Consider the following 19220-nt stretch of genomic DNA (forward strand, 5'->3'; position numbering starts at 1 on the left):
GAGGGCTGAGGGCTGAGGGCTGAGGGCTGAGGGCTGAGGGCTGAGGGAAGGCTGAGGAGCAAAGGTTGGGCTGAAGAGAGAGGAGCTGTAGATCATGCACTGGCTGTCCCCAGTGCAAGATGAAATTTTCCGGTTGATGTCGATTCTGTAGAGCAGGAGAGGCAGCTGAGAGGAGAATAAAAAGACCGCACCATCAGAAGGAAACGAGTGAATGAATAGCAAGCAGGTGGCTTTGTGGATGTGACTAGGTCAAGCGAGAGAGGCCTGGGGTCACAGGATAAAGAGAGAAGTAAACCAAGGAGGTGCCTGGTGCTTTCACCACAGATGTGCCCCTACGAAGCCACATGGAGAACATGGTCCCATGGCTCCAAAATAGATTCAAAATGGTTTCCTACTGCCACATATTTCATTCCAAGATGCCATGTCTTCTTTTCTGATTTGTCTTCAAGTGGCAGCTGTTTCTGTACACTGAAGTGTCTGTTTTTCATATCTGAAAGCACCCTTTCATGAGTGGCCAACAATTTAAAACAAATACATTGACCCATAGTTTTAAGAGGCATTGTGACATTTTCCTGCAGGTATACAGTGCATAATTAGCAGAAGGAGTACATCCACTATCTCAGGCAGGCATCATTTCTTCATGTAGGAAACTGGGAAACACTCAAAATCCTCTCTCCTTGCTATTTCAAAGCAGTCAATTAATTGTTACCAGAGTTAACCTATCTTGCTGTAGGAGGGTGGAATTCTTCTTCCTGCCCAGCTGTGATTTGTTAGTACCATTTGGACAATCCTGCTTTGAGGAGACTCCCTTCCTGATAGATACTGTTGTTGGAGTTATTCCTCTCTCCTGACTGGGATTTTTTAGTCCTCCCTTTTCTGGTGCTCTTTTCCTGGTGGAGTAATCCCTCCCTCCTGGCTGGATTTGTTAAAAGCATTTGAAAGCCTCCTTTTTTGATAGATGCCTCAGTTATTCACTCCATGGTGCCAGGAATTTTTAGCAGTGGGAACAATTTTCCAAGTAAGCCTACAATCCTATTCTCGTAAACACTAAACACTTAAAAATAAAACACATGAGCGTATCTTAGGGCGAATCAATGTGGAGTAAATCAGTATTGAATAAAGAAGAGCAGAAATCACAGAAGGGGACTTAAGAATTAACTAAAATCAGAGATTTGTGTGGTCAATGATCATGTTATCAAAATGAAGAAATATTCTCAATTAGGTCCTTGTACCCGAGAAGTAAAAGAAGAAACATTTGTTTCCATTCTTTTCCTTTCCATTTATTTGTATTTTGAAGCTAGACATACTTTAATTCCCTGTAGAAAAGTTAATATAGACCAGATGTCTGGGAGAAAGGGGGCAAGAGTCCAGTGTTAGGATGGCAGCTCCTAAGGGCAGCATCCAGAAAGGAGTGAATGCCATGCACATGGCAGAGAAGGCAAAGGCAGAGTCCTTCTTGTTCTGTCAAAAGCAAGTGGATGACACCCCTAACTATACATCTACCCCTAGGGGAGAGGGGCCACAGGGGTGGGGACAAAGAACAGCAGCAGCAGATGGGGGTCTCATTCCTAGAAGGCTTCATGGTAGCTGCCATGATAGCGAAGCAAAGCAGGGACCATCAGGGAGTAATGGACATAGTAAAAAACATACCTTTTAGACATATAAAAGTAATGTAGTCAGATTGCCACTATCCCAAGGCTGCCCATGATAACCAGAACCCAGTGACATCACTCACTCACTCAACCAGACACAGTCCTAGAACTCCATGGTGCCCACTGAACATATCTGCATATCTGGAGAGACATCACTTTGACCTGTCCTATAGCTGGAGGGTCTCCCTCAGGATACTGATCCTCGAATGAGAGACTGTTCTGAGAAACTGGACCCGACCTTCAGCTGAGATACATCCTTGGGGAGATAGGCTTAGGGCTGTAGTTAAGAATTTTAAATGTGAACCTTGTGTGATGACTTTCAGCATGATAGAATAAACTAAATACATGTATCTACCTTTTTGCTCATGACACAGGAGTATTGGGCCCATGAGAGTCCACCATGCAGCATGGGGTGTTCTCTGAGTGGGTGGCTGAGGCACCATGAGCTGTTCCTCAGATTTCACATTTCATTCTTACAGATTGTGACATTTGGATTTTTTAAATGGATCAATGATGCAGCACAGGTGACACTTGGATTGTGACGGAGCCCCACTTGCCTGGGCTGTACAGGTTATGACAGGTACTTAGCTACGATGACAAGGGCTGCCTCAGTTTATCAGTTTGGAAACTTTCCTACTCATTAATCCAGTCTGTGAACCATAAGCCATATGTGGGCTAAAGCTAAAGCTGAAGAAATGGTCTGTGATGATTTGAATATGCTTGGCCAAGGGAGTGGCACTATTTATAGGTGTGTCACTGTGGGTGTGGGCTTTAAGACCCTATCCTAACTGCCTGGAACTGAGTCTTCCACTAGCAGCCTTCAGATGAAGATGTAGAACTCTCAGCTCTGCCTGCATCATGCCTGACTAGATATTGCCCTGCTTCCACTTTGATGATAATGGACTGAACCACTGAACCTGTAAGACAGCCCCAATTAAATGTTGTTCTGTATAAGACTTGTCTTGGTCATGGTGTCTGTTCATAGCAGTAAAAACCTAACTAAGACATGGTCTCAACTACTCAGGGTTGGAAATGAAGCCATTCATAGTCCAAGGATCCTGTAAATGACCACATGTCCTGGTTAGTTTTACTGTCAATTTTAGTCATCTGGAGACTAAGAGTTGCAGCTAACGAGCTGCCTCTATCATGTGAGCCTGTAGCTATGTCTATGAGAGACTGTCTTGGTGAATGATTGATGTGGGAGGGATCAGCCTACAGTGGGTTGCACCACCCCTAGGAATGGAGGCCTGCATTGTGTAAAGGAGTGTAAGAGGGAGCAAGCAAATAGCGTTTCTTTATGGTTTCTGCTCCAGGTTCCTGCCTGTACTTCCTTCACTTTCAGGATTGTTAAGTGTAAGCTGAAATAAAACTTTCCCACCTCAGGTTGTTTTTTGAGAATGAAACTAGAACATTGGGATTCCAGTAAATCCATGGGCACATTTTAAGTGGGACACAGCCATCTCTGGATGCAGGGTTGCCCCTAGTGCCTACTTTTATGCCATTTTGGTGCTGGTTTTACCCAATTTCCTTATTCTAGAGTCTGCTTGTTATCCTCAGACTCCATCTACTCCTGTTATCCCAAACACCAGACCCACATTCCCGAAGGAACACTGCTGCCCCAGGATAGTCCTTAGCTCTCTGAATATGATTAACTCAGTAGCTCACGCTGTTGAGCTCTGGTTGTCAAAGTAGGCCTCCTGTCCAGATGGGGGACCCTGTATTGGGCTGTATTCTGTCATGGAGTTAGTTCTTTCAGTAAATGTTCTAGTGGGCTGCCAAAATTATCCTTTAAGACATAGACTCATTCTCTATGTGCCACAGCCATGGGACGGTGCTCTAGGGCATAGACCCTCATCCTAAGACTGGACCTCATTCTTCTTTTGTGAGTTGTCAAGTAAGACACCACCCCTTTCTCATGGTGGGCATTCCAGAAGGACCATCCTATACCCAGAGCTCATGCTATGCACTTTTTAAAAACCTGGGCTACTAACTGTACTGTTCTTACCTAGCATCAATTGCCAAGCTCTGGGTACACCATGTGGCAGAATTAAGCAACTGAAAATTCTTGTCATTCAGATAAATCCAATTCCTTTGAAGAAAACAAGGCAGTTCATTGTACTTTCCCTAGTCATTCTGCTGTCTCTTGGGCACTTGAAGATGGGGCTTAGGTTACTTTCTATTTTGTTTTGAGTTTAATAGCATAGACAGTCTTGGGAGGAGCTAGTTTGTCTAGTTCACCAGCTTGCTAGTCAGCTCCCAAAGTAAGGTTAGTTTGAAGAGCTTCAGGGTGCTCCAGTGCCCTTCCTTTAAGGAAGGAGATAGATTTAGAAATTCTTGGTTAAGAAAACCTATCAACTGAGATACATTTGAATTCTCAAAAAGGTCTTTGTTCTACAGAAGGATTCACTGCATGGTTCCTTTAAATAGCGAACTTTCTAGGTGAACGAAAAAATAGACTTCAATTGACAGTTTTTTTTTTTTTTTTAAAGACAGGTTCTGGTTGCATAAAGCAAATGATAGCTGTAGGGTTCTCACCTCCCTGAGGTTTCTCAGAGTGTATGCTGCTTCTCCAGGCAGCCCAGCCTTCTGAAAGTCCTAGACAGTGCTAAGCCAGAGCAGGAGGCAGGCTCCAGGAGGAATCCAGCATTCATCACAAGTTCCCAAAGCCTGGGTAGAGGTTTTGCTCATCTTTTGGGAGCTCTAACTGCTCCTTCTGCCCAGTGTGGAGCAAGAGTGAAATGATTTTATTACCCACCTTCTAACTGTGTAAGAAGGTCAAGATAACTATATTCAGTCAAGATATCTATAAGCACACATATTTTCTACAGACTATTAGCTTATTGCTAGAACTGCAGCTTGAATTTTATAAGGGAGAGCACAGAGGTCAAAGTTTTTGATTTTTTAAAAAAATGTTTTGTACTTAAACTTGTTGAAAATTGGGCATGTGTATTCAGATTCAAAGAACACTAAAGCTCTTGTATTTATTAAATAAGGCTTTATTTTACATTTAACAGACACAGATCTCCCTGCTCTCTTTGGACTTCTCAGTAATTGCAACAAAGCTTGCTTTCATTTAGAATGACCTAAAAATAGTTTTTCTCTGTTTAGATGCTTTGCATGTTAACCTTTCCAAGGGATGGCACTACTGATGTGATGTCATCACTTCGGGTAGCTTCATTGTGGTCTTCAGGCTTTAGATTTTACCTGGAGCCAGCTGAGGCTTGCATACTAACTCCATGTGAGGTAGGTATAAGTGGAGACTCTGCTGGTTAAGCTTTGTATCAGGAAACCTTGGAGTGCCCCTGTGAGTGATGGCTACTTGGTTACTTCAGTGATCTGATTGCCAGAAACTTTTGCTGTATTAGATCTGTGATCCAGAACGAGGGACTTCTTACAGGTTATTTGTATCAAGTTCTCACTACACAGAGGCAAACTCATGCTAGAAAAAGCACAGTGACTTCCTGAAGCACATGGTAATTCAAGAACAGATCTCAATTCTGGTCACCACATCTGTGGTCCACTGCACAAGAATTGAGTCACACAACTGTACCGTCTTTTGCTTTTCCTGTGAAAAATCTCATCATCTGAATAATAGCCCTTGGTGTTTTTGAGGGCACACTCACAACCTTTAATTTGAAGGTGAAGCTGAGTTCCTATTCTTCCTTGAAACCTTAGAGCTCATTGGAGTGGGTTTTTCTGTCCAGTTCTGGGCCAAGTGACTTCACTGCTTTTATAAGCATATCTTCCCTTCCATCACTGAACACCTAGTTTCTGCTGGCTTCTGCTTCTGCCTAGTCTCTTCTTCCAGACTATTTGTTCTCCAATCATTACTCCTGGTTGTTGTACATTGAAGATTTTGGTGTGTCCTAAAAGGCTCTTTCTCCATTGCACTTGGATTTCTTCATGCCCTGTCTATTTCTCTTCCTGACAACCCCAATTAAACCACTCTAGTGCTCAAGTGTCTTCTGTGATGGCCTTGGCCAACTTAACTATCCACAAATGCCTTAGACTGGCTGTACTCATGGCTCTGTACTTTCTAGTCTTTTCATAATAGACGTGTACTGTCCAATATGACAGTCACTAGCCCACATGTGTCTGGTCCTCAATTGGCTGGAAATGTGTGAATTGTAATGGCTTGCAAGTCTTAGAAAAAAAACTGTAAAATATCTCTATAAGTTTTGAATTGCTTGCTAATTGAGACGATAACATTTTACATATATTAAATTAAATAGTTTATTAAAAATCGTTCAGCTTTAGAAAACTTCTTACATGTGGTTATTAGAAAATTTTAAATTATGCCTGTGACTCACATCGTCCCTCTGTATAGTGTCTCCCTAGACAAATCTGACTGTTTGTGCTTTCTGAACATCCTCATGTGTCCTTGACGTCATTCACATTGTTCTACTGCCTGCCACATCTACATTCTGCTCCACTGGCTATATTCTACCTTTACTTATAGGTCTCTCTCAAACTGTGCACTCAAAGGAATATACAGCTTCCCTATGTAGCTGTATATGATTTTTCTTGTGAGCAGTGTGTGGTGCATGGGATTTGTACTGGAACCAAAAACTCAGCCTCAAATAGCTTTGTTTGAGATCAATAGAGTGCATATCACCTGTAAAATCTATAGTTTTGATACAAAATTTAAAAATACCAATATAGAGGGTGGAGGAAGAGATAATCAATATTAAGGATGTTTGAAAGTGCCTTCTGGAAACCTAGTACTTTATAAGCTTCCTAAATAATGTCTATGGTGGTTTGAATAAGAATGGCCCCACCCATAGGCTGATTCATCATGGAGAGTAACTTTTTTTAAGGATTAGAAGGATTAGTAGGTGTGGTCTTTTTGAAGGAGGTGAGCCTTTTTGGAGGAAGTGTATCACTGCGGGTGGAGTAGGCTTTGAGGTTTCAAAAACCCATGCCTTGTTGGCCTCGGTGCTTTAGATCTCAGCCCGGTCAGGTGCGAGGGTTCAGGCAAAGGGGAGAGAGTGTGAGCAGGGAGGGGGAATTGCCTCTGCTGCCTCCACTGCTGCCTCCACCTGCTGTTCCCCTGTCACCACCCAGTTGCTCCTAGATGTTGCACCTGTCACTCTGCGCAGAGTCAGGCTGCGTTGAGCCAGTGAGAAGCTGACTAGCCAGCAAAGAGTGCAGGGAGGCTCCTGAAGGCATTTCAGGAGAGCAGATCTCTTCCCAAGTGGTAGTGTAACAGCTCTTGTGACAGAAACTTTCAGATGCCAGATTAATTCTTGCACACCTTTACTTCTCCCGGATAGGATTCTTATATACAGTTTTAGGGTGGGTCAGGGTCTGGCAGCAGGTAACTCCTATTGGCTTGGTCTGAGAGCTTGGAGATATCTCATCTACATGTGGGAAGGCCTGACACACTGTTTCTACATGACTGATGGCCATAGACCTCTCTGTAGGGGGCTGTGGAGGGCTGTAGCTATGTGAAAGGAGCCAGGGGCCCAGGAGCAAGGCCAAACTCCTACTGTCCCTGAGGGGTTCAAAGCCAGCTATACCAGGTACCAGCTGCCTCTCACAGCCCACTGCCCCACAATCCCTGACCCAGTCTTTTTCTTTGTCTCTCTGTTTGAAGATTAGGAATACTCTCAGCTACTGCTCCAGTGCCTGCTTACATGCTGCCATGCTTTCTTAAATAATCCCAGTGTACTAACCCTCTGAAACTGTAAGCAAACCTCAACTAAATGCTTTCTTTTCTAAGAGTTGCTTTGGTCATGGTGTCCCTTTATGTCAACAGAACAGTGACTAATAATATGTCTTTCCCAGAAGTTTGTTAAATGAAAAGTCCAATGCCAGTTGTGGGATACAACACTCAAGTTATTGGTCAGGGGTGTCATGAAGACCCCCAAACTAATACAGGCTATTGTCACTGCTCTTAGTTGCCCACAAAAGACTTTATTGCTGAAGATATCATTTATTTTGGTTGTAGAACATGAGGAAATCAAGTTGGTGCTAATTGACTTGATTTCCTTTCTGTTGGCGAACTTTCATAGTACTGGAAGGTATTATGTAGGCAGCTGGCAGTAAAAGAAAGTCATCAACACTCTTCCTTAGCTGTAAAATTTATAAATTACAATAATGACCAATGTGGCAAGGTATGACACAGGAGCAATAATGGTATAAATGCTAGGGGCTAACCAGCTGCTTGCTGGTTGTATTTAAGGCCCACTCCACAGGAGGAAATGCATGTTTAGCATTACAAACTTGGCTGAGGACACATGGTTGGGGATCTCACAGGGCCCTAAGGTTAGAAAGTACTATTAGTTTCCTAGATTGACATAGTATCAAATGCCCTCACAAACTCCTATCTCTAAGTCCACAGACTTGTCAGTTCTTTGATCTTATCAGAGAAGTTTCTTTGTCTAGTGGATGGTAGTTAATTGGGAAATTCATAACTGACCAAAGGGTAGAGAGTAAGTGTCATGGTGTGCTCAGACAGAAATGGGACATCTGTATTTGCCTCCTTCCCCCATCAAGGCTAAGGGACCACTACAGAAGAGGGAGCAGAAATACTGTAAGTACCAGCGGTTGGGGCGGACCATAGTGAAACGGTGTCTTCTGGACATGACAAGATTGCTGTATTTATGAACTCATATTAGCTGTGATGGTCTGCATAAAATCTGCACAAGGTCTAGCCAGCCAACATTGTAGAATGGAGGCAGGAAGGTCATCATAGCCCACTCCTGGGGTGCTATTATCAATTGATGGCTTCTGGAGGAGGGGGAGTCAGTTTTCCATAGGGGTGTGGTCCCTAGTAGGCTTATCACTTTCCAGTGGATAAGTATATATGGGCAGTTCACATTTAACTTGGTAGGTTCCTTTTTTTTTAAAGTGAAGTTGTGAAACTGGCACTGAGTATGGGGAGGTGGATATGAGAGGAGTTGGGGTGAATATGATCAAGTACATTATATGCAATTCTCAAATAATTAATAAAATATGGTATTTAAAAATCTTATCTAATACTAATCCAACACTTAGTGCAAGACAAGAACTCTCATGTGCTTTTATTCACAGCTTCTTACTGTGAAAGAGTGAAGCTAACTGGACTGTACTTCATGACCTTCTTGGCAGGGGCTGGTATGGACAAGTTCAATGATATGGAGTAGACTTCTATTTGATCTGGGTCAATAAAGATATAAACTTTATGTGTGTCATTCTTTCATTTGCCTCTCCACTGGTTATGGATAGGACAACTGAGTAGATGAGTGGGCATCCTCACTTGGTACTTTTCTCTTCGACTCAGCTCTCACAAGCCCCACTTGATAGTCTTTCAGGGAGATGGCATAGAACAACTTTCCATGAAACGTTTTGACGCTAGGGAGCCACTTTGAGAGTTTGCATTTGCTCACTGATTTAAAAAATTCCAGTCAGTTGGAACTTCCCCAGTGGTAAATGTAGTCTGAGTGACTTGCCTCAGAGAGGGCCATTTCTGGAGCATGCAAGAAGCTCCTTCAAGGAGCTTATGAAATATCCTGTGAATGAAGATGTTAAGGAGATTCTGTAGATAATAGCTTTTCCAAGTCATTTGTGCAACAACTAAATTAAAAATATAAAGCCTCAGAGGAAAATGGTAAACACATCTAAGCCCTCACTCAAAATCCATTTGAAGTTCTCTAAAGACACACAGCAAAATAACTCAATGTGCCCTCTAAACTAGAATTCTTCCAGCAATAATATAACATGACAAGAATAACTCTGGCAAATGAAACAACATGATGAATTCTCCCCAGGGAATGCCTGTGTCATCTGTAACGGTTTCTCAAAAATATTTCTCAGAGGTAGAGAATATTATGTTGTCAGGGCAGTGACCCTGTAGCCATGCTTCAGGAAGCTCCATCACTTATTACAAAGCTTCTTGGTCCCGACACTTCAAAATGTCTTTCCCTCTCATTTTCTTTGGAACTGAACATGTACATACTTGCTACAGCAAACACACCAAATACTGTTAATTAATCTGAGGATGGAATTGAAGTACCTGAAATTACAAAACTCAATTCAGTGAACTAGCCAAAGCTTCTTTGTCCCTTTGGTTAAGAAAGATGGTTCCTACCTCTGAACTCTGCCATGTTTATGGTCTTCATGTGGTTTGTGACCACCTGAATTTCCTCCAGTCATTTGCTCATTGTCTTTTCTCTCCTCTGACTGGAAGACTAAGGGTTTCTGCAGGGCAGGGCTTGGGAGTCTGTGGCCCCCACTGGTCAGTGTCCAGATCCTGAGTGGTCAGCATGTCTGACCCGAATGTTTTCTGTGTGGAGCTGAAGCCTGGGGACGGGCAATGAGGAAAGAAAAGTACTCAAAAGGGGCCTGGCTGTCCTGAGGGGCAGCTAAGTCTGAAGTCAGCTTAGTCTTAGGAGGGATCTTTCAGAGGCAGCTTAGACTGGATGGTCAGAATATTAGACTCCAGGCAATAATGAGCTCTGTGTTTTGAGGTTTTAACTCATCTGCCTCCCAGGTTGAGTAGACGCAGTAACTCATTTTTTTTAATGAACACCTCCTCGGCATACAACTGCTTAGGCAGGCTTGGCTGGTAGATGATAGATCTTTGCTGTGCAGCTTTGTATCTGGGGTATGGACTGTTCAGTCTTCCTGCATAGTCAGTTTGTTATGGTAATACTTTGTCCTGATGTGGGACATTGATTTTCTAGTACTCTTGGGTCTGCTGCCATGCTAGTCCTGTTTGCCCAGAGCCCTACACAGAGGCAAGAATCATCACATCCTCTTCATACAGGCACAGGATTTTATTGTTAGTCCAAACCACAGTGAGAATTAGAGAAAAGGGCCTCTATTAGAAGCTAGACTACCCAGGACTGTCATCTTGATTGACTTAGACCATGTGGGGGCTGTGGCAGATTCTACTGTATCACACTAGAGCATCTCTGTCCCAGGGCTCAAAGATGCCACTGCTGGTAGTGACTGCTGATCGACTGGGGACCCGGGAGTAAACTCAAGGCATCAGAGTCAAGGGCAGTTGTAGCAGTAGCAAAGGGTAAGGCCAGCCTTGTGAAAGCTCTTTTGTTTGTGAACTGGGCTTTTCTGAATTTTGCTCAGGTTGTTATTAAACGGCTGTGGTTCAGGGCCACGTAGATCAGTAGTGGGCAGTTTGCTGTCTGGGAGGGGTCTCGGTTCCCAATAGTGTGGAAGTAGAGCCTAGAGAATGGTATTCTTTTAGTTTTCTTCTAAAAAAAGAAAAAAAGAAAAAAAGATACGGGAGGAAATTTGCTAATCTTCATTAAAATATGCATTTTTCTCCATCCCAGAGAAAGTACTGGCACAAAGAACATCCATTCCAGGGAGCCATCACCCTTCAGTCTGACGGGAACAAGAAAGCTTCTCTCTATGGTCCTGACTCAACTGCCAAACCTCATGGACAACCAGAGTTACACATGGTTAAGGCACCTTGACTGCCACTCTGGAAGATGGCATTTTGGAAAGATGTTTTTGTTACCTTACTTTAAAAAATGGAGGCTAAGGCTGGAGAGAGATGAATCAGTGCTACAGATCACTTGCTACTTTTGCAGAAGACCCGACTTTGATTCTTAGCATCTTTGTGACAGCTCACAACCAACCATTTGTAATTCCAATCCCAAGGATCTGATACTTTTTTTCTGGCTTCATTGGGCACCAGACACCTGTGTGTGGCACACATGCATACATGCAGACAGACACTCATATATACAAAATAAAAATTGATTAAAAATGTTTATTTAATTCCCCCTCTCTGTGCCTCTCTCTCTCTCTCTCTCTCTCTCTGTGTGTGTGTGTGTGCTCATATGTGAATGTATGAGTGTATGTGCACCATGTGCATGCAAGTGCTCACAGAGGCTGGAGGGCTGTCGGAGTTCCTGGAACTGAAGTTAGAGACAAGCTACCCATTATGGGTGCTGGGAAGCAAACTTGGCTTCTCTTCAAGAACAGTATGTGCTATAAGCTGTGGGTCATCTCTTCAGCCCCAAATAAATAATGTAAAAAATGAAAACTAAACAAAGGCTGACTAATGGGCTTGAGAAGCAGAGAGTGGCAGGTGAAAGAGCAGGAAGGAGACCTGCTCCCAAACCCCAGACAGTCCAAGGAATTATTGTTTTCTAGTGAGGATCTACTCCCAAAGCCAAAGGGATTCTTATTTATATGATCCAGCTGGATTCTATGCTTTTCACTGAGATTTTAGGAGCTGTTTGTGTTAGTGTCCTGCTTGGGTAATTTAAAAAACAAAGCATGATGCTCAAATAGCTTAGAACAAGGAAACTATTTCTCAACTAATCAGATGTAAGAGTTGCCTTCAAAGCCCGGTGGACAGGCTATCAGAAGAGAAGCTCGAGAGAGGAGGAAGACTTTTGCAGGAAATCCCTGTTGTTATACGAACTTGGAAGGCTTTCTCTTCTGTTCTGGGGACACTTTCATGTGGCCTGGTAGCTGGTGCTTTCTGATTTGGGAACCTATAATGTCTCAACTCACTTGTCTTGGTTTTATTAATTTTGTTTTTAATGGCTCCTGGGATAGGAGCAAATGACTAGAACAATTTAGATGGGTATAGTCAGATGAATAAGTTGTAGCCCTCTCACCTCTTGTTTTACTGATTGGTTGATTGACAGATTGCAGATTGCAACCTGGGTTCTCAGGTTCTCATTCCTGCCAGGCAAGCGCTGTCACTGACTTACATTCCCAGCCTGGCCTTGCTTTTCTGGAAATGCAGCTGTTATTTACCATTCAAAGGACAAACAAGGGAGTCAGCAGATCTGGATGCTAACACAACACTAAGACACAAAGAACTCCCTTGACTACCCACAGAACCACCACCTCTTCTGCTCTTGAGTAGATGGACATTTAGAAAGCGATGTCTAGCGGTGGAATGAGTTACCACACACACTCCCTTCGTGTGTTGGTTTGTTGTAATAGTCAGTTACACTGCTTTCCCAGGCTGGCTTTGCACTCATTATATAAACAAGGCTGACCTTGGATTTCTGGACATAGGGTAGTCCCCCTGCCTCAGTCTTCCTGTGTGCTGGGATTATAGACATGCTCTGCCACACCCAGCCTATCGACTCAATCCAATCATCTGTCGTTCAGTACTGATCGTCGGAATGCACAGGAAATGCTGGGAATCCCCAGTTAAACTTAATCCTAAATTGACTTCTACAAATGGTTCTCAGTCCAGCACATTGACTGGAAGTGAAAAGCAGATGGAGGATTTGCCCTCAGAAGGCATCCCGATTTTGGCTTGTCATACAACAGTACTGGCATCTAGAGGACAGTGGTCAGGGATACTGGCCAACAGTCCTCCAAAACAAACCACCGTTTCCCTCCTAATGTTAAGGTACTGGGGTTCAAACATCTGCTGTACTAGAGAAGGCACACTTAAACAAATGATAAAATATAGAAGAAAGATGTGACTATAGGCTGTCAAGACAAGTATGAGAAGAGGCTGGGCAGAGTGTGTGTGTGCTTGTGTGTATGTGTACGTGCACGCGCACGTGTGTGCAGGTATGGCAAGGACAATGAGTGCTTCAAGGAGAAGGGATTCCTAATCATGGTTTGTACTTATCTCTTTGCATGCAAGTACCAAGCAGTGACTTGAATTAGCCATCTGTACAACTTTTTGTATAGTTCTCTGGGTAATCAATCAAAGAGTTCTGAAGACTTTCCATCTTCCCTTATTTTTTTTCTCCAAAGGGTCTGAGTGAAGGAAGAACTCATTCAGTTTTGTTCTTTCTTTGCTTTTCAGCCCAACTCCTCTGGTGGAACCTGCAGTTCCTGCACTTTTGTTCTTTCTTTATTTCAAGGTCCAGCTTCCTCCCCCTTGGCCCACAAAGAAAGTCTTCCTTTGAAGAACTCAGTCCCTCATGATTCACTGGAATTCCTTAGAGCCGTATGCCCTCTCTCCTTTACACTCATCTCCTGGGTGTTTCCCCTCGATTGTCTCCTCAGAACAGACCACACTCTCCACTGTCCATTGTCTCATGTCTGGTGTCATTGCACTGATGCTATACTAGACATGACACTCCCCCTACCCCACTGGAGTGGTGGCAAGAGAGAGACAATCAGGAGTATCATATGTCCAGCTTCAGGCACACTGAACTGGTGGGTTCTCATGGTTTCTCCTTACAGAGTCTCTGGATTGTGCCATAAGCGAACATCTAGAGGCTTAATCTCTGTTAAGTAGGCACAACACGCAAAAAATAAATTGCCACAATTATTATTAGCATTTACTTACTTGCAAGTTTTCAGAAGCTGTTTCCATATCAAGCAGATCAACCTTTCTGTTGTCATAGAGACAAAGATCTTTATATAACTTACGTGCAAGGTGAGATTTCTCCCCCTACCCCTTACCAGTCACCTAGAGCTAATAAGAAGAAAGAAAAAGGAAAATTTAAATAAGTTTTTTCTATTTACCCCCTCCCATTAAAACAAATGAAAATGTAGGAGGTTGTTTCTTGTGTCACAGTTTAGGTTTTAAACACTTATGTCTTTAATAAGAAATGGAAGGGGAGGAAAATTATGAATAATTTGAACAATGTGGCTTTGAAAAATTGCCAGCAGTGCGTTGTCAGTGATAAGCAATTATCACTCATGCACTTTTTGTTCTTTAAAAACCAAACAGCGAACTTCAGACAAAAGTCTCAGAAGGCACACTTTTCAGCATCTGAAATGTCTAAAGCTCAATTGTATCTACTGAGGGATGGTGATGAGTTCTCAGGCACTCTGAGATACTTCCTCCCTCTATCCTCCACAGCCTGGGTACCCCTTCACCCTCACTGCAAAGCCTAACCCTGCCATGCATGTTCATGCCAGACCACAGCTCCCTTCCGGAAGCCTTACTCCAAAACCTCAGCTCCGTTTTCTTTATTTACTTCTGATAATTCATTATCCATTTTTCTGCTTTGTGATGGATTTTCCATTGCTTTATCCATTTCTCATCACAAATGGTAAATTTACAAAAGGCTTGTCAGCCTGTGGCCCACCTTGCTTCAACACTGACTTACACTCTTAGCAACTCACCTCTGTCTTCAACACACAGAGCACCCTGATCCTAAGACTAACTCTCCTGTGAGTTCTTGGACTACTGCTTCCCTCCTACCCCAGTCGAGAGCTCAGTCTAACAGATATGTCTCCCTTATCCCTGGTCCTCTGTCTGTCATTCTCTGTGAAATTCTTTCTCTATTCTTTTTAAAAGAAAAACAAAACAAAGTAAAACAAAAAACAAAACCATCCATTGTCCTGGTTGGTTCCCATCTATCTGAGTTTGGGCTTTTTAATTTTATGCTTTCTTCCTCCAATAAGTCAGTATATGTATGGAAGGGTGGTGAAGAAGGGCACATGTAGCTGGGGGAAGCTTTTGTCACTATTAAGAGCAATGGATTTGTTCCAACCTCAGTGATCCCTAGGGATTTGTCAGCATTTCTGATTCAGTGTGATGGGCAAAGCCTGAGATCCAAGTCTAGCCTGGAGATGCTCCTGTTGCTGGCAGAAATTCACATTTGGAGAAACATCGTTTCTAAGTGACAAGCTTTCTATATTTTCGTGTGCATCTCTGTTTTTACATGGATGTTGTGTTCTCAGTATTGTTCCTACAATGGCTCTACCTTCACCAAGCTCTTACCTGAAGGACAAGGTCACCTCTCAGTTATCTGATATTATCTTGTAAGAGTTGCCATACTTGATGTGGGACTTTCTAAATGTCTAGAGAGGATGCTTTCAGTGATGTATGCTAAGGTACCACCTGTAGAGGATGTTGAGGATTTCATGGATAGTAAATGACTTCTAAGCCTTCAAAACTGACTCCAAAGAACCAAAATTGCTAGCTGTAATTTTATCGTTTCCACCTCTCATCTAGCCATAGTGAGCACTGCAACCATTTTGAAGCCTTGTTTAAACCATGCCTTAGTGTAGTGAAGTGGTGTCTTGTATTTTTGATTTAGCTTTCTTCAGGAAAGGGGCCTTCCAGGGTTCTCCCCCTGAGGCAACATGTGAACAGCTTAGCATCAAAGGGGCTAGAACTTATCACTCCTATCTCTTCTTCCTCGGCTATAGGCACTTTCCAGTCAGTACCAAAGTTGAAGATGGTGAGAGAAGTTTTTTAATTTAAGGAAAAGTAATTTCCTTAGAAAGACAAGTAACTGCAGAAAGGTTGTGGATAACATCTCCCTTAGCAACATAATAGGCGAGGGACCCAGAGCAAGCAATTCTATCTAGTCTACTAGATCTAGATGTCAGAGTCCACTAAAGTGTGAGCTTCAGGCATTCCAGGAGGGCTGCTGTGACACAATCACACACAAGAGCAACACAGAAGGCTTGACACAAGGGCAAGGCCAGAACTTGGGAGGCAGGTTCCATGGACTTGCTGATTGATTGAAACAAATTCTATCAGTATGGTCATTGCCTTCAGGGAATAGAACTGACAAGATAATTAATGGAAGCTAATTAATAGAAACCCCTCAACCCTTAACTGTTTCTCTCAACCACAGCTGTTCCTAGAAGGCCATTAACTTGCTCAAAGGGAGCAGACCAAGTACTCAGGGAAGGTAAATTCCTCCAAGAAGCTGGCACAGACAGGCGGCTGGCCTCCCAAGGAGAAATATCATCAGATCAGATAAAGCACAGGGCAGATCTCCACTAGCCTGGGTATTTGTAGTACTTCCTACTTCCTTTGGTTTTATTGAGATTTAAGTCATGTAACACAAAACTCACCATTTCAAAAGTACAATTTTAGTTTCCTTATGTGAAACCATTACTATGATCCAATTTTAGAAAAATCCACTACTCTTAACCTTACTGATACTAGCAGGCACCCACTGCGGCTTACCCGTCCTCAAGCCCAGGGAGCTACTAGCCTACCTGCCATCCATCCATCTGGCCCTCTGGCCATGTCCGTAAATCAGCATCGCTAAACCTGAAGAACCCTTTTCTACATGGAAGGACAGTTGGTATCTTAACACTAGCGGCTTCCTCCTGCCTTTATCCCACAGCTTCAGGAAGAAATGGCCTTTCCTTGCTTTCGCATGTTTGCAATACCTGTATCACATCTGTGAATGGTACACCAGAAGCCAGATAACAGACGTTTCTGCCACTGCTTAGCTAGCCAGGTTGAGGCAAGTCCATTGCTGCAGACACTTTAGAGCTCACCTGGTGGCTGGAGGCCAGATTGTCAGAATTCCTGCTGACAAATTAGGCCCGAGGGCCTGAGTACTTTGCACTTAGACATCACAGCACAGAGCCCACAGCAGTCTTCCTAGAAATGGCTGGCCAAGGCTCAGAACCACTCAGCGAAGGAGGGGTACTCAATTTACCAAACCTCTAGGCAGCTGCGGAGATAGAGGCAGGCTTCCTGAGGTTTGGGGGCAGTTTTAAGTCACCTGTCTCAGTCTCCCCTATGTGGAAAGTGCAGGTCCAGGATGTACAGGAGTAGCAAAGACAGTCCTCCTCACTGGGAAGGGTGAGAAGTTGCTTTCCAGCAAAGGTGGCCAACACCGAGTAACAAAAGGCAGGGACCTGGGATGCCCTGTACTCACAGTCTGACGAGGCCGGCTTGAGGGCCAGGGCAGCGGAGGGCGCCATCCGGAGCGCAGTCGCAGGGCTTGGGGCAGCGCGACCCTGACAGCTCTCTGGACTGCAGCTGTGAAGGCTTCAGCACCAGCATTGCCAGCGCCAGCAGCTGTCTCAGAGCCGGGATCCGCCGCCCCATGGCCCGCCAGCCTGAGTGTGAGCTCCGGTGACTGGGCCAGAATGCTGGACCGCCCCGGGGGCCGCCCGTACCCTCTGCCCGCCTCTCGGCCTGTCTTCCCATCCTCCCGCCCCCGCCCTCTCCAGCCCTCCCTTCTCACCGGGCGCCCCTGGGGAGTCCCTGCTCTCCTTGACCTGGGACTGTGGCCAGCCACCCCATGTTTCCCATCGACTAGTCTTCTACTCCAAGTCTGCAAATGAACTGAGGGTGAGAATATAGTCATGTGTGGTAAGCGCTTAGAGTGAGGCTTTGAACTCTGCCACTGTCCCCAGGAAACCTGTCTTGGTGCTATGAGAGGTCTCTGTTCATATCCACATCAGAAGAGCCAAAGTGCCAGGCCTGCACAAAAGTGCTCTAGGCTCTGCCCCTCCATACTTGACAAGTAATCTCTCCCCTCTCTGTTACCCCACGGATCTCTCCGCTTCTCTTGGTTGTAACTGTTCTCCTCATCATAGCTATTTGGGTCTGTCCTCTATATCCCTACTGCACTGTGAGGCCCGTGAGAGCAAAATTCAGTTTGGATTTACTTTGTATTCTTTCTTTGATTAACAAAGGTTTGCTATGTGAATAGGTGAAGTGACCTCAATGGGTGTCCACTGTGCTTTAAGACTGTGATAGGTGCCTTGTCTCACTTCGTGTCTAAGTGTCACAGGAGACTCACAGGACATTTGCAGCAGAAACGATACTCCAGAAGGTATGCAATTTCTCTGGTCACCCAACTTGTGGATGGAGGAGTCTTGTATGATTCCTGTCTATCACTCACCTGTCTCTTACTAATGGAAAACCTCTGTTGTAGGATCCATGATTCTAAACCCAGTGCAAAGAAGACCTGATATTACAGCAACCCTGGGAATGGGTCATTTTCCCTTTACTGTGATCATTAGGCACTGTTCCTTCCAAGGATTGATTTTGGACTCTAGAAATATTAGCATTTTTTTTTTTTTCTGAAAGAGGTGGACGTTGAGCGCTGAAGACATACAAAACTTTCACGATGGAAAGCAGGGCAGAGTTCTCACTCTGAAGTCCACTCTCAAGGGCAGCTTCCTCAGCCACCACTTTGTAGTCTTTTGCCCAGCCATATAAGGTAGATGATTATTATTTTATTGCTCTTATTTTGAAATCACCCAGCGTTGCCCACATTGTGCGGGATGTGATCTTTGCTGATTTACATTTTCACGTCCTTGTGCACACTTCCCAAGGTTTGCATGATCCTGTGGTCCTTTTCTGGTATTCTACTGGGAAAGCTTCTGGTTGTATTTCAAGACAGGCAGCTGCCCCTTCCATGGGAGCCTTCTGTGACTCAGCATAGCTTAATCGGTCCAGATTCTAAAGCTTGTAACTTAAAATGGCACTGAAGGACACGATTTTGCTTTCCCTTGTCAGTTAACCTTAGTACTGAGAGGCACATTATAGCTTCTAGTTTGTAGGTGTCACTCCATAAATATCTGCTGAACAATGAAATGAATAGTGAAATCCAGGCTCGAGACTAGAACAGATACTCTGAGTCACAACAGAAGAGAGCTTCTCAGCATTATCTCGTTTGTACTGAGCCACCCTAGATCTGTCTCCATAAGTAATGAGTGATTGCTCAGATACACCTTAGTGTTATGGTGTATCTCCAATTTTAGATTTGCCAGATTTTTGTAGTACTGGTGAAGGCTTTCAAACATTTTTACCATGGAGCCTTGAAGGCAGAAAGAATAAATGAGGAACTAAAAGTGGCCGAATGGCATTTATTTCAAGTCTCATGTCTTATGTGTGGCCTTTATTTTAAATTTCATAGTCTATCTTATCTTATCTTATCTTATCTTATCTTATCTTATCTTATCTTA

At 43.8% G+C, this 19220-nt stretch overlaps 1 protein-coding gene across 1 annotated transcript in view; it reads right to left on the reverse strand.

The window, feature by feature from the left end:
- Lhcgr (luteinizing hormone/choriogonadotropin receptor) overlaps positions 1-17349 on the reverse strand; it is a 49188-nt gene extending 31839 nt beyond the window's left edge. The window contains exon 1 of the mRNA XM_028765163.1: positions 17177-17349. Within this exon, the coding sequence (XP_028620996.1) occupies positions 17177-17349 (173 nt within the window). The remainder of the gene's footprint in view (positions 1-17176) is intronic.
- Positions 17350-19220: the final 1871 nt, after the last annotated feature.

The sequence above is a fragment of the Grammomys surdaster genome, unplaced genomic scaffold, assembly GCF_004785775.1.
Source record: "Grammomys surdaster isolate TR1022 unplaced genomic scaffold, NIH_TR_1.0 149, whole genome shotgun sequence".
NCBI lineage: Eukaryota > Metazoa > Chordata > Mammalia > Rodentia > Muridae > Grammomys > Grammomys surdaster.